This window comes from Sceloporus occidentalis, unplaced genomic scaffold (assembly GCF_023333645.1).
Source record: "Sceloporus occidentalis isolate IW3139 unplaced genomic scaffold, rSceOcc1.0.p SCAF_1, whole genome shotgun sequence".
In the NCBI taxonomy this organism is placed as follows: domain Eukaryota; kingdom Metazoa; phylum Chordata; class Lepidosauria; order Squamata; family Phrynosomatidae; genus Sceloporus; species Sceloporus occidentalis.
Window position 1 is genome coordinate 126,208,322 of NW_028316981.1, and position 13,910 is coordinate 126,222,231.

The 13,910-nt window shown below is 41.1% G+C and overlaps 2 protein-coding genes across 6 annotated transcripts in view; one reads left to right on the plus strand and one right to left on the minus strand.

The window, feature by feature from the left end:
- LOC149322100 (manganese-dependent ADP-ribose/CDP-alcohol diphosphatase-like) overlaps window positions 1-724 on the minus strand; it is an 11,614-nt gene extending 10,890 nt beyond the window's left edge. For 2 of the 4 annotated variants that reach the window (XM_089534612.1, XM_089534585.1), the window contains exon 1: window positions 352-485. The gene's annotated coding sequence lies outside the window, so the exon portion shown is untranslated. The other 2 variants (XM_089534621.1, XM_089534594.1) reach the window with 2 other exon arrangements.
- Window positions 639-13,350, plus strand: LOC149322101 (cytochrome c oxidase assembly factor SCO1-like). 2 transcript variants are annotated; one of them, XM_089534634.1, is made up of 6 exons: window positions 639-835; window positions 2,773-2,863; window positions 3,591-3,788; window positions 8,870-8,962; window positions 9,109-9,224; window positions 12,407-13,350. In XM_089534634.1, exons 1-6 carry the CDS (start codon window positions 704-706, stop codon window positions 12,536-12,538), a joined length of 762 nt encoding a protein of 253 aa, XP_089390760.1. In that variant the 5' UTR covers window positions 639-703; the 3' UTR covers window positions 12,539-13,350. The 2 variants fall into 2 exon arrangements, with proteins under 2 accessions (XP_089390760.1, XP_089390769.1); XM_089534643.1 differs by having other exon boundaries at window positions 748-835; window positions 2,770-2,863.
- Window positions 13,351-13,910: the final 560 nt, after the last annotated feature.

Genomic DNA, 13,910 nt, shown 5'->3' on the forward strand with positions numbered 1-13,910 from the left:
TACAACTGGTTTCCGTTCTGGAAAACCATCCTGGTCCGGCTTCCTTTCCATTTAGTCTATAGAGAGCGGAAAGTTAGAGTGACGCATCGCATTCTCGGCACTCTAATTCCAATTTGAACTTTACCCTTTAACAAAAACCCATCAGTGATGCCTTTATTGGCCAACCGGAATACACAACATACTTGTTGCAACAAATATATATATATATATATATATATATATATATATATATATTTGTAGCAACAAGTATATTGTGCATTTCGGCTGGCCAATAAAGGCATCACTGCTTGTTGGATTTTTTGTTGTTGTTTGAATTTACCAAATGGCCAACAACACAGCTGTCCCCTTTACCTTTTACCCGTGAAGACTTCCCAAACGTTGGTCCTCCTCCAAGATGTTGAGGGTTTTTTTTTAAAAAAACTTCAACTCCCAGAAGCCCCAGCCATCTTGGCCAACAGCCAGGACTTCTGGGAGCTGTAGTCTAAACAAACAAACCTGGAGCGGATAAAGTGGCGCCGCTCTGTCCTTCGTCCTCGTTACCCTTCCTACCATAGAGACGACCAAAGCCTAGAGCGGCGCAGGTAGAGAGAAAGCAAACGCCAGGATGCGGGCCTCTTTCCGGTTCTTCCCCGGAAGTCCCACCCACTCCTGTCACTCAGACTCCTCGCTCTGCAAGGTGCTCGATAAGGAAGGAAGGGAGAAGATGGCGGCGTCCATGGCGTCCCTGGTTCGGCTGCGGCGGCTGTTGCCTGCGGGGCGCAGAGTGTCTGCGCTGGGCTGCCCCTGGCACCCTTCCCGGGCCTTGGCTGCAGGGAGCGGCCCCAGCAAGCCTGGGGTGAGCCAGGGAGGGAAGAGGAGGCGTCGGGTCTGTCTTTGTTCGGAGAGGCGCTTGGTTGCCTTCCTCTGAGGCTGAGAGAGTGTCACTTAGCCTCCCAGTCTCCGTGCTTCCCGTGGCTGAGCCAGGGCTCGGAGCCAGGCCTCCAGAGTCACAGGTCCAAAACACACTGCAGGGATCATAATAACAGCCCACTTGCAGACCCATTGGCCTGCCCTGGCCCAGCGCCTGTCTGGGGGAGAATGGCGACAGCTCAGCATTGCCACTAGTGGTCAGGAGCTGAAGATGACACAGCGCTGAGAAGGAACCAAGGCTAGCAAAGGCCCTGTCAAATGTTCGGTCTAGGAAGGTGAACAACTCCGGATGGCCCCAGGCTTTGTTCTTGTAAAAGGCGCTATCCCCAATAGAGGACATCCATCCTGTTTCCAGAATAGTTCACTCTGATTTCTGCACTCTCCCTACTTTACGTAACAACTGCCTCTGCTAGAAAATTGCTCTCATTTTAACAGGTTGAACTTTTAAGCTGTATTGTATTTAATCCTGTTTTAAAAGGTGTCAGTTCATTTATTGAGAGTACGTTTTATCCCAATACATTCCAGTCATGTAAGCCACCGCCTGGATTGCTGCAGCAGAAAGGCCCAGTATAAGAATAAAGTTTAGTATTTAGTTATTATATACAGGGGTGTAAATGTTTAATTCATTGCAAGCGATGAAAATGTGATTTGTAGTTTCCTTTGTTCAAAATGCTATAAAAACTTGGTTCATTTTGGAATCCCAGAATTGGGAATACGAATGTCCTCTGGGAACAATGCTGCCGCTGAAAGGAAACAGGCTTTCTTTCCAGTCAAGCTCCTTGGTCTCCCTGCTGAATTCTGGGTTTAAGATAATCTGTCATCAATGATCTGTAACACTAGGGAATCATAGTTTATTGTGGCACCAGAGCTCTCTCTAACAGAAGAAAGCTCAATGTCTCACAAACGCTACAGTTTCACATACATACATAATTTATTCTGTCGACGACCAGCGAGATTTAAAAGGGACGCAAAGCACAGTCCATAAATAAACTGCCTATGTTTTATCTGTTTTTAACGGTTTCTTAATAATTTGTTTATAACAGATTGTTTTAATTGATGTGGTGGAGGGCTGGTGATTATATAATGTATTGTCATGTTGTATTATATATTTCATTTATTGCAAGCTTGCCTTGATCCGTAGGGAGAGGGCGGGGTATATAAATAAATAAATAAATAAATAAATAAATAAATACTAATAATCATCAAACTACAGTTCCCAAAATTCCCTAGCATTGAGACAGGGCACTTAAACTGATCTCAAACTGGATCATTTCTGCAGTGTGTTTTGGACCCAAGTTGCCTGCCAGTTTATGAATTTCACTGAGTTTTCTTAACCAAGGAATGCTCAGAGATGGTTTGCCATTGGCTTCCCCTGACACAGCACACAGTATCTGCTTTTCCTTGGTCCTGTATCGAACAGACCTGATTGTGTTTAGCTTCCAAGATCAGATGGGATCTAGTGCCTTCAGGCTATTTAATCCAGTAGCTGAGCCAGTAGAGTGGACTGCATTAAAAACTACACTGCTCCAATGCATACGTAGGTGACCTTTCTCATGTCCCCCTGTAGCAAAGGAGACACACTCTTCTCATCCCCCTTCCCAGATTTTGATACCTACCTTCATGTATCCTGGTACTGGTTTGGAAATCTCTGTTATTTGCTTAAGCAGTTTGTTATATGTTTCAGCCTGAGAAATGAGAGAAGATGGAAGGCAGAGGAAGGTTAAAGCTTTACGTCTGAAAAATGAGGTCTAAGGGAAGGAGGAAGTCAGAGGAAAAAATGAATTTTATGAAGCTGAGTTAGGTCAGTGAACAAATCATTTATTTACATAAATACCTCCATTTCCTCATTCTCTTTCCCAGTAGCCTGTAACTTGGAAGACTCTGGCAATCACCTGTGCAGTTGGAGGAGGATTGTTAGCGACCATGAAATACTTCAAAAAAGAAAAAGATGAACGTTCGTATCACTTACTATTGCTTCTGTTTTTGTTTCATTAGCACCTAGTTGTACAGATACAAGGGCACTGATTGTGTCCCTTCCTAGAGTAGTAAAAAATTCCATGTGTGGCTGTTATGGTCACAGAATACTTTACAATGTGGTTTGAAGCATTTTGATTCCGCTGGGATGAAGTGTGTAACCAAATGTTTGTCTTAGTTCTTCCTACCCAGTTTGTTATATAAAGTTCATCTAATCAATTCCTCCTATGTTCAAGTTGCTCTCTGGATCCCTTTATTTTATAATACAATGATGTTCAAATAAATATTTTGAGAATTATTAAAACTGCTAAAATGATCACTTAAACATTCAGAATCACACTTGGGAACCAGTCATCTTAAATGATGTGTTAGAGACAAGCAAATGAAAAGCAAAAGGGGGAGGAAAAGCATGTCCTAGCTTTTGTTCTAAAGCTCTCAGGTGAGGAGACAATTGGAGAGGACAAAAGTAATATTGAAATTGTTGAAGGCATTGGATTCAGGGGTTGTACTGTTATGGTGCTCTCCAGAATATGAAGCAACAGTAACAGTGCAAGGTTGTTGTTTTTTGTCCTATGGAGGTGTAGAATCTGAAATGGAACAGAAGTTAGAAAGGAAAGGAGGCAGTAGTGTATAGCAGTAGCAGAGCTATGAACTCTATTAGAAATCTTCTATTTAATGTGAATAATCTTCTTGTGCTGTTCTTTCAGAGTTGGAGAAGGAGCGGCAACGGAGTATTGGAAAGCCATTGTTGGGAGGCCATTTCTCACTCACTGATCACGAGGGCCACCCCAAGTCAGATCGTGACTATCTGGGTCAGTGGGTACTAATCTACTTTGGTTTTACGCACTGTCCTGACATTTGTCCGGAAGAACTGGAGAAAATGATTTTAGCTGTAGATGAAATTGGTAAGTGAGCCATTCTGAAACCCGATTTTTTTTTTGTAGTAACTCTTGATGATGGAGAATCTAACTATGAGTGTTTGCTAGAATAATAATTGCTATAGCACTGGATCCTGTTCTTCACATTTGGTTGCTTTTTTTTCTTGTATGGGTCTATATGGCAAGGGAAAGAATAAGGCTTACTATTTATATAGTACTTTTACTGGGCTTGATGCCTTCTTCTAGAGGCAGCCTTCCAGATAGTTCTGGATTACAACTCCTGTCAGCCCATCGCAGAATAGCTTGGAGGAGTGCTGAGAGTTGCAGTTCAATAATATCTGGATGGCTGCATGATTTCCACTCTTGTATTAAGGAGTTACATACCGTAAGTAACACAAGCAAGTCCCAAGGAATTTACAGTCTGAAAAAATACAACAGGAAAAATAAAGTTGAGGACAAGAACTGCAGCAGAGGGATGCATGTCAAAGGTATATCATGGTTTTAAATTTCAAATGGGGTAGTTATGTAGATTAGTCTTGGCAAAAAAAGCAGTCTTTTGACATCTTAAATAATACTTGTTAGTATTAAAGCTACAACAGGCCCTTCTCATTTATTTAAAATGTAATTACAGCTGGGAAGAAGGGTTAAGGGAATAAACTCTGCAGAACTGATGGACTGTGAGATGGGCTCTCAAGGGAGAGAGGGATGTTTCCATGCCTGTGTTCAGAGAAGTAGATTCTGGGCCAGGCAGAAAGAGAGCAGGGGATCTTCAGTTTGTGGTAGAGTCAGAAAGGGAGATTGAGTTTACTGGGGATATAATAATGGCCAGTGACTAAAGATAGGGTAGGACAAGGCTGCAATTCACTGTAAAATTAAGAACAAGTATAAAATATTTATTACTGAGTAGTTTGAAAAAGAAACTAGGGACTGTTCAGAATGTTTTGACTTTTTGAAATTTGAAACTAACCTGGGTATGCATGTATGCATGTGCCTTCAAGTGGCCTGTTAAAATGGCAACTCCATGAATTTCATAGGAATTTTTTAGGCAAGGAATACTCAGAGGTGGTTTCCCCAGTTCCTTCCATGTTGTTGTTCTGTGCCTTCAAGTAGTTTCTGACTTGTGGCAACCCTGAGGTGACCCTATCACGGGGGTTTCTTGGCAAGATTTGTAAAAAGGTGACTTACACAAGATCACCCAGTGAGTTTACATGGCCGAGCAGGGATTCGAAATGTGGTCTCCAGTGTCTTAGCCCAACATTCAAACCATATACCACTCTGCCTCTCAGTTTCTTCCATACAATGTTTTAAATTGTAATTTAGCAAGATTGCTGCTCCTGTTGCCTTCTAGTGGCAGTGCTTTCATTTTGCTGTGCATTCAATAGGATCTTTCTTATTTTTATTTATTTAATTAATTTATATACTAGCCTTCTCCATTTTGATAAATTATTACAATAGCTGATGTATGGCTTTTGGGTTGTCATAGATTTAATGTAGGCGCGGGTCAGACCGTCCAAAAAGGACAGTCTCCCGGTGCCTAGCTTTGGTCCGCGGGGAAGCTGCACCCTCCAAACCGTGGGACTTCCCTGAGGACCAAAAAGAACCCACAAAATGCGGGTTCTTCTTAAGGTGGGATTATGACGCCACAGTGCACCAGTGGCACACTCACGACGTCAGAATGGCGCCGTGACATGCAGGTGGTAGGCATCTGTCACGTAATGATGGCGGTGCCCCTCTGTACAGGGCACCGCCATTTTGATGCCCTCGTCACGTGTGAGGGGCGTCTAGAAGTGCCACCCCCTCACACGTGACGAGGGCATCCTATCGTACCCGTCTGGACCAGGCCATAGACAGTTGAAACAAACAGAAGTAGGTTTCAAGGTAATCTTATTCATTCAGATGTGCTTGCCCCTGCAGTGTTGCTGAAGGTGAACATGTTGACTTATTCCTTCTTTCCAATTCTCTCTCCTTCATTCGTTCCAGTGCCTCCTGTTCCATCTGTCGTCTTTTATCCCCACTACATTCCACAGACTTCCAATTCTTCTTTCTAAATATCCCGTTCTATCTACTAAAACGGGTGGAGAAAATGAGGAATAAACTAGAATAGATGTACATGTTTAGAATGGGGGAGTGTATATCAATAAATCACATTTTTGAAAATTCACTGCAGTGCAGACTGTTAAGTAAACTTCAGGGGCTTCAGGCTGATTTTCTATACCTGTGATGCAGAAACCTTGTATTGACTGATGTGAGACATAAAAATGCACTGGGCCTTCCAGCTAACTCTGCAAGAGCTGTCAACCCTTCTAGGGCCAGAACCTTCAGAACCTCAGTTTGTGAAATGTGGCTTGTCAATAGTTTTACTTTCCGTTATTTCTTACTGTAGGAATATTTGTACAACTTTCTGTCAAAAGCTTTACATTTTCTTTGCTCTGACTTGGATACCAGAGTGATATAGGTGCAGTGGATGTAACACTTGGTCCTTGTTTGTCCAGTGCGGATGGATATTTTTCAATTTATGCAGCCTGAGTTTGTGGACACGATCCTTAAAAGCGAGAGCCGCCACATGTGTACTAGACCCCATGCCCTTCCTTTCTTAAAGTCACCTAAACAGTGTTAGGTAAGGTTACACTTCCCCTGAAATTGCAAGAACACAGTTTAGGGGTACTTCTGGATTTTGCCCCCAAATCTAGTGACTAGGAGTGCTTTTGCACAATTAAAACTAGTCCACCAACTGTACCTGCTGCTGGAGAAGTCAGGTCTGGATACAGTAACACATGACTTGATTACATCCTGTTTGATTACTGTAATGTGTGCTTTGCGTAGGACTGCCTTTGAAAAGTGTTCCGAAACTTCAGTTGGCCCAAAGAGCTGTGGCTAGATTGTTAATTGGGGATGGCTACAGGTAACACACAATTCCTTTGTTGCAATAGCTACATGGCTTGCTGGTCCATTTCTGGGCACAATTCAAAATGCTGGTGATGAAAAGCCCTACATGGCTTGGGTCTACACTTTTTGAAGGACTGTATGGCCTGGTACAGATGGGCGGGAAGCGCTGTAACCGGGCTGAAACTAGAGTTCGGGAGCACGCAGGAACTGCACGCTCCTGAACTTTAGCGTGCGCCGGCAGTGACGCCATCATGGCAGCCTCTGGTCCACACAGGGGCCACCATGATGGCGCAGTGTCCGCATGTCACAGACAGGAAGTGTCTTCACAGCACTCTTTCCTATTTTTGGCGCTGCAAAAAAGAAACTGCTCTAGGCAGCTTCTTTTTGGCAGTGCATCGGTGCTGTGCGGTGTGGCTGCTGCGGCACCGATGAGGGGGAAAGATGGGTGGCACGGAGCCGCCAGTCTGTCAAGCCTCTATCTCTCTTTATAAGCCCATGGGAGCTCTAGGATTGTCTGGAGAGGCGATTCTCTTTGTTTCACAACCTCTTCAGATTTGTTTGGTGGGAACAAGAGAGAAGACCTTCTTGGTGGCTGCTCCCAGACTTCAGAACTCCCTCCTAGGGAGCCTTACCTTGCTCTTCTTCAGTCAGCAAGTTAAGACATTTTTATGCCATCAGACTTCTGACTGACGGGTCAGCTTTTAATGCTGTGCATTTTTGTATAGTTTTAATCTGTATTGTTTATAAATATGTTGTTAGCTGCCTTAAATCACATTAATTAAAGACAGCTGGAATATAGGGTCGGCCCTCCGTATCCAAAGATTCTGCATCCACAGATTCAACCATCCATGGTTTGAAAATATTCCCCTCCCCCAAATTATTTCAAAGAGCAAACGTTGATTTTGCCATTTTATATAAGAGATACTGTTGTATTACACTGTAGTATATAATTGGACTTGGAACATCCATGGATTTTGGTATCCATACGAGTTCTGGAACCACACCCAGAGGAAAGCAATGGCCCACTGTAAATGAATATAATCATACTTGTTTATTTGTTTGTTAAAATATTTATATCCTTGCAAAACAAAAAATTGTGGTGACCTTCCTGTACCCATTTTGTACTTTGTTGTTACTGACTTCAACTTATGGCAGCTCTATGAATGAAAGATGTCCAAGTCACCTTATCATCAACAGGTCTTGTAGACTCAGAGCTATGGCTTCCTTGATTGAATCTATCTGTAATGAGGTCATCTTCTTTTCCTACTGCCTTCTGTACTAAAGATTATTGTCTTTTCTATTGATTTATGTGTTCTTATATGTCTAAAATATGACAGCCTCAGATTATTTATTTAGAACATTTTAGAAATGTGTTCAGTGCTTTATTTTTAATCTTTTAGTGAAATAAAGAATGCATTTTTACAAATATTCCAGTAAAATAATTTCTACAACGTTTTGAATGTGCCTGAACAGAATATTTAATTCCAATATGTTAAATCAAGTACAGTGATCCCTTGTTATATGCTGGGGTTTGGTTCCAAGATCCCCCATGGATAACAAAATCTGTGGATGCTCAAGTCCCATTAAATATAATGACATAGCAAAATGGTGTCCCATATAAAAAATGGAAAATCAAGGTTTGATATTTGAAATTTATACTTTTTTTGAACATTTTCAAACTGTGGATGCTTAAATCCATGTATAAAAAATCCGTGTATAAGAAGGGCCGACTGTAATATCATTTGAAGCACTGGGAAATCTTCCAGTTCTACTATTTCCAGAAAATGCACATCACTGCCCATAAGGCCATAATTTTTCTTGTGGTTGTTGTAATTGTTGTTTTGTGTCTTCAAGCATTTCTGACTTATGATGACCTTAAGGCAAACATCATGGGATTTTCATGGCAAGATTTGTTCAGAGGAAGTTTGCCATTGCCTTCCATTGAGGCTCAGAGCATGTGACTTGCCCAACGTCACCCAGGGGTTTTCATGGGTGAGCGGGGACTTGATCTCCAGAGTTGTAGTCCAACACTCAAACCATTATGCCATGTTGGCACATTAACATTTTCTAGGACATCTTTATTCAATCTTGTATCTCCAGATGCTGTTGGTCTATATTTACAAATATTCCAGTGTAGTCACCTCCCAGGGTTTAACACTAAGCTGGAAATTGGTCTTAAGTCTGATAACTGGCATATTCATTACTATGGTTTGTGGTTACAGATGCAATCCGGTCTTTGCCCAACATCACTCCACTCTTCATCACCATTGATCCAGAGAGAGATAATAAAGATGCCATTGCTAGATATGTTAAAGGTAATGTTTGCATTTTCTCTTAACGTGACACTAAAGTGCTACTCTTTTCCTTGCACTCCTGACTTGAATAGCTCTTGCAGCCCTGGAAGAGTCCCTCATTGGTTCCTAAAGCAGTCTGATCTAATGGTCCCTGTTTTTATTCCAAGAGTTTTCACCTAAGCTGATTGGATTGACGGGTACCAAAGACCAGATTGATCAGGTGGCTCGAGCCTATCGTGTCTATTACAGTTCTGGCCCCAGAGATGAAGATAATGATTATATCGTGAGTATGGTTTCTGAATATGATTTTCCAAATGAACACAGACACTGATACTGATACTTAAGGTGACCTTAAGGCAAACGTTTTCATGGCAAGATTTGTTCAGAGGAAGTTTGCCATTGCCTTCCATTGAGGCTCAGAGCATGTGAGAGGGCTTTATGATGAAAGCAAATTAGACCTGAAGAAGAGTTTTAAACATTAGTTAGAAGTGAATGAAGTGTATTTCGATGGATTAGCTGATGTAAAACTGCTGAAGGAGTAAATGTAAAAAAAAGCAGTGTCCATCGAAGGGGATGTAGGGAGCAGAGATTGGTGGGCTGTCATTTCATGGCATTTCTAAATAAGTTTAGAAGACTAGATCAAGATGAAAAAGGGCATCAATGCTCATAGAAGCTATTGGAAAATGAAAGTGTATAAAGAGTTGGGCTACCTCTCCCCCCTCCCCCAACACACAGACACACACAGTACAAAGATCCCCTTATGATTTTTTGTTTCATCTGGTGGGGTCCTTTTGATTCAGAGTTTCTCATTGTGTCTACAAAGAGGCAGTTGCTGTGAAATGACTGTTTTAAGTTGAGCCCAGCAATGAGGATGGTCTGAAAGATAACTTGAAAGGCCTGAAGATATTTCTCTTGATGGAGATGCTTAATAAGATGAAGAATCCAGGTTTCCTTTTTCATATTACTCTGTCTCGTTAGGATAATGTTCCCATTTGAAAAGCTCAGATATGCAGTCTTTTATCACCAGTCTTCCTTACTAAACTGTGTGGTGCAGTGGTTTGAGTGTTGGACTACAACTCTGGAGTTGTTGTTAACTGCCTTCAAGTCGATCTCAACACATGGCGACCCTATGGATGAGACATCTCCAAGATCCCCGTCCTCTGTGGCTCTGCTTAATTCCTGCAACCCGATACCCGTGATCTCCTTAATAGAGTCAATCCATCTGGCATGTGGCCTTCCTCTCTTCCTACTTGCCTCTTCCTTTCCCAGCATTATTGTCTTTTCCAATGAGTCCTTCTTTCTCATGATGTATCCGAAGTATGACAACTGCAGCTTGGCCATTTTGGCTTCCAGGGTGGATTCTGGCTTAATCTGCTCTATGACGCATTTGTTTGTCCTTTTGGCTGTCCGTGTTATCCTCAGCACTCTTCTTCAGCACCACATCTCAAATGAATGGATTTTCTTTTTATCTTCTTTCTTAACTCTCCAGCTCTCACATTCATATATTTTCTCCCATCCCATATATGGTGATAGGGAATACAATGGCTTGTATGATTCTAACTTTTGTGCTCAGTTGTATATCTTTGCATCTTAGGATCTTTTCCAATTCTTTCATAGCCATCCTCCCTGGATGGCCCTTGTGGTCTCTTCCAACTCTGTGGTTCTATTATTCTATTATTATTATTAATTTATTATTATTATTATTCCCCATTCTTAATTTTATACATTCTTAATCTTCTTCTGATTTCGTGTCTGCAGTCCCTATTTCTATCAATGTTTGATCCCAGGTATGGGAATTCTTTTATTATTATTTTTTCTTTATGTTCAACATTAGCCTGCCTTTGCACTTTCTTCTTTGATCTTCTTTAGGATTCAGTTCCTCACACAGCCATGAAACCAGTTAGGTGAGCTTGGGCAAGTCACGTGCTCTTAGCCTCAGGGGAAAGCAATAGGAAGTCTCTTCTTAGCAAATCTTGCCAGGAAATCCCCCTGACAGGTTTGCTTTAGGGTCGCCATATGTGGGAAATAACTTGAAGGGACACAACAGCAACAATGAACTGTATAGTGAGTGTTATTAATAACATGAGACAGGCTATTAAAACCAAGCATCAATACAGTTTAGCCAGAAGAGGGAGCCAGATAGCAGATGGCATACTCCTTAGTTTTCTGTCTATGCTGTTTCAGGCAGCACTTAATTGGTAGGCTAGGCTGGCCCCCACTTCTTGTTTTGATGGCAGGCAATAAAAATGTGTTTTATTCAGACACATGTAATGATGAATTGGTTGCAAAGAGAAGTTTTTAAATTGTAGAATGTACTGTATTTTTAACTGTATAGTTATGTTTTTAAATGATTTTACACTTTAATTTTTTTAAATTGTGTTTTAATGGGGATAATTAGTTTAATTGCATTTTAACTTATTATGAGGCTTCTCAGATTTATTGTGCTTAAGCCTTATTGTAAGCAGACCAGGGGCCCATAATGGGAGAATCAATCAGTCATTCAGTTTTGTGCCTTATAATTTAGCCATTGCAGAGCACCAGCTTCATGCTGGTTTTGCTTCCAAGAAACTGAATGGCAGGAAACTGACATCAAATGAATTTTAACTTATAATCAGTGTTAATTAAAAGTGATTTCTGAAGAGTGTTGCTACTATTTTTCCTACAACTTGTCCTGGTTTTCCAGAGTAATTTAGATTAATCTACCTACTTTTTAATCTAATTTTGCTGCACCAGTAAAGTAGCAGGTTTGCTCTTACCCTCTTTGATTTCCATCCCATGATGGTCAGAAAGAGTCCATATTTTCTATCTCTGTTTTGCAAGAAAGAGGAGGATCCAAAGTTATATTTCTGTTTCCAAGAGGGATTAATCATGACTTCCAGTGTTAGGAATCAAGCTCTCCCATAATATCCTTCAGACAGCTCAGACTGATAGAAATGCTCTGTTCTCAACCAGTCATTTAGTAACAGATGGGACAAAAGACAGTTCAAGGTTGGGGTTGTCAGAGGTTTGGGGCCCCATTACCCTTTCAGTGGTAACTTAGAGGGCGACATTCCTCATTCATACCCCTTACTTCCTCAAGGAGTTGGGCCGCCGAGTATTTTGTTAGCATACAAATGGCCAGTAGAGCCCCTTAAGTATTTTCCATTTTGCCACGTTTTGAGGCATTTTGGCAACCCCCCTCCCTCACCTGTTTCAGTCTATATGGTTTTTTCCCCCTGAGTACTTACTTATACCATCACTTTTTGCAAAAAGGAGGTGATTGAAGTGTCTTTTTCCTGTATGGAAAAAAGCCCAGATTGTGGGGAGGGGGGAATGTAGCAAACCCATATCCCTCTGAGGTTTGGGGATGGTATTGGCTATTGCTGTGCTATCCCCCCAAAACCCAACATTTATTGTGGTGTGGGAACATAGGGATCCATGCTCCCTCCAGCTCCAATCCCCAATTTGTCTTATGTTTCCTTGCAGGTAGATCACACCATCATTATGTACCTTGTTGGGCCTGATGGGAAATTCATTGATTATTATGGCCAAAACAAGAAGCATTCTGAGATTGCTGTTTCAATCGCTGGACACATGAGGCAATTTAAACAGAGCTAGGGGAGGGAAGATTTCCTACTGGATGGGAAGTGTACTGCCAATGAAGTGGACATATGCAGTGGGAATGTACCATGGAGATCGACTCAGTTGGATGAAGTATTGTGCAAGTAATATCTCTTGGCACCTTCCTCATGTTCTTGAATTTGTTGTTAAGGCTGTATCTCCAGACAGACTCAAAATGGATTAAATAAAGAGCAGGATGTCATTCTACTAAAAGATGTGACCAAATACTTTGCTCAGAATGTGCCTCAACTCTGCGTTGACTTATTAAAGGTCTTTGGATACAACACAAGAAATGGACCCAAGGAAAAGATAATCACTTCTGAATCTTGATCACAAGAGCCTTGGAATTCTTTTCCACACTTGAATTGTGATTTCTTGTAATACTACATGACTATATAAAGATTTAGGTACTGAAGTGAGCAGTAGTCATGATGCCACGTGTGGGACTAGCTTTATCTGCTAGGAGCCATGGCATCAGTATCTCCCAAGCTGACATTTTATGATAGCCATAGAAACTGTCCTCCTCATATTATTATTCAAATAGCTAGTGTAGCTTATGACAGGAATAGCAAACCTGCCACTCCTTCCACATGTTGGAGTCCAATTCCTATTACCCCTAGCCAGCATGGCTACTGGTGAGGAATGATAGGGACTGTAGTGTAGAAGGTTCCCTGTTTCAGGCTTTTGACATAATTGTGGAGCACTAAGTAAGATGGTCATATGGTTACTAAATCTTTATATAGAAGGATTATTGATCAGGTAAAATCACATTCATTGTATTGTCAATTAAATAAAGCATGAAAACCCTAGTAGAGACTGTTGTTTTCTTGAAATCTCTCATCAGTTAAAGTGAATGTATTCCTTAAAAGGATGCACTTATTTTCACTAATTTTTCTATTTCTCATTCTCAGTAACCAAGATGAAAACAATGCAGGTCATGGATGAGCACTGCTTCCAGATGGCATACAAGTTCAGTCTTCATTGACAAAAATACTTACTTTGCTATAATGCTATTAATCTTCCAGGCAGCACATTAAAATGGATAAATAAATGATAGTTTAGACATGCTTTTAAGATAGCTTCTTCATGAAATGTGCATAATTTTTGTAGTGAGAAAAAGACCATGATGAAAATACACATTTTGAGTTATTGAATTTCTATTTTATCAGGTTAAGAAATGTATATTTTGATATAAATGGGCAAAAGGCTGCTAAATATTTCCCACAATTAACTTCACTGCATGTTTAAACTTTTGTGGATTTGTTTTCTGTTTTGAGTTGCCTGTGAAAAAGACTGGTTCCTTTGGAATGTGCCTCGATGGATTTTTTTTCCCCAGCAAGAGGCACTGTAATGTAAGATGATTCCTGTA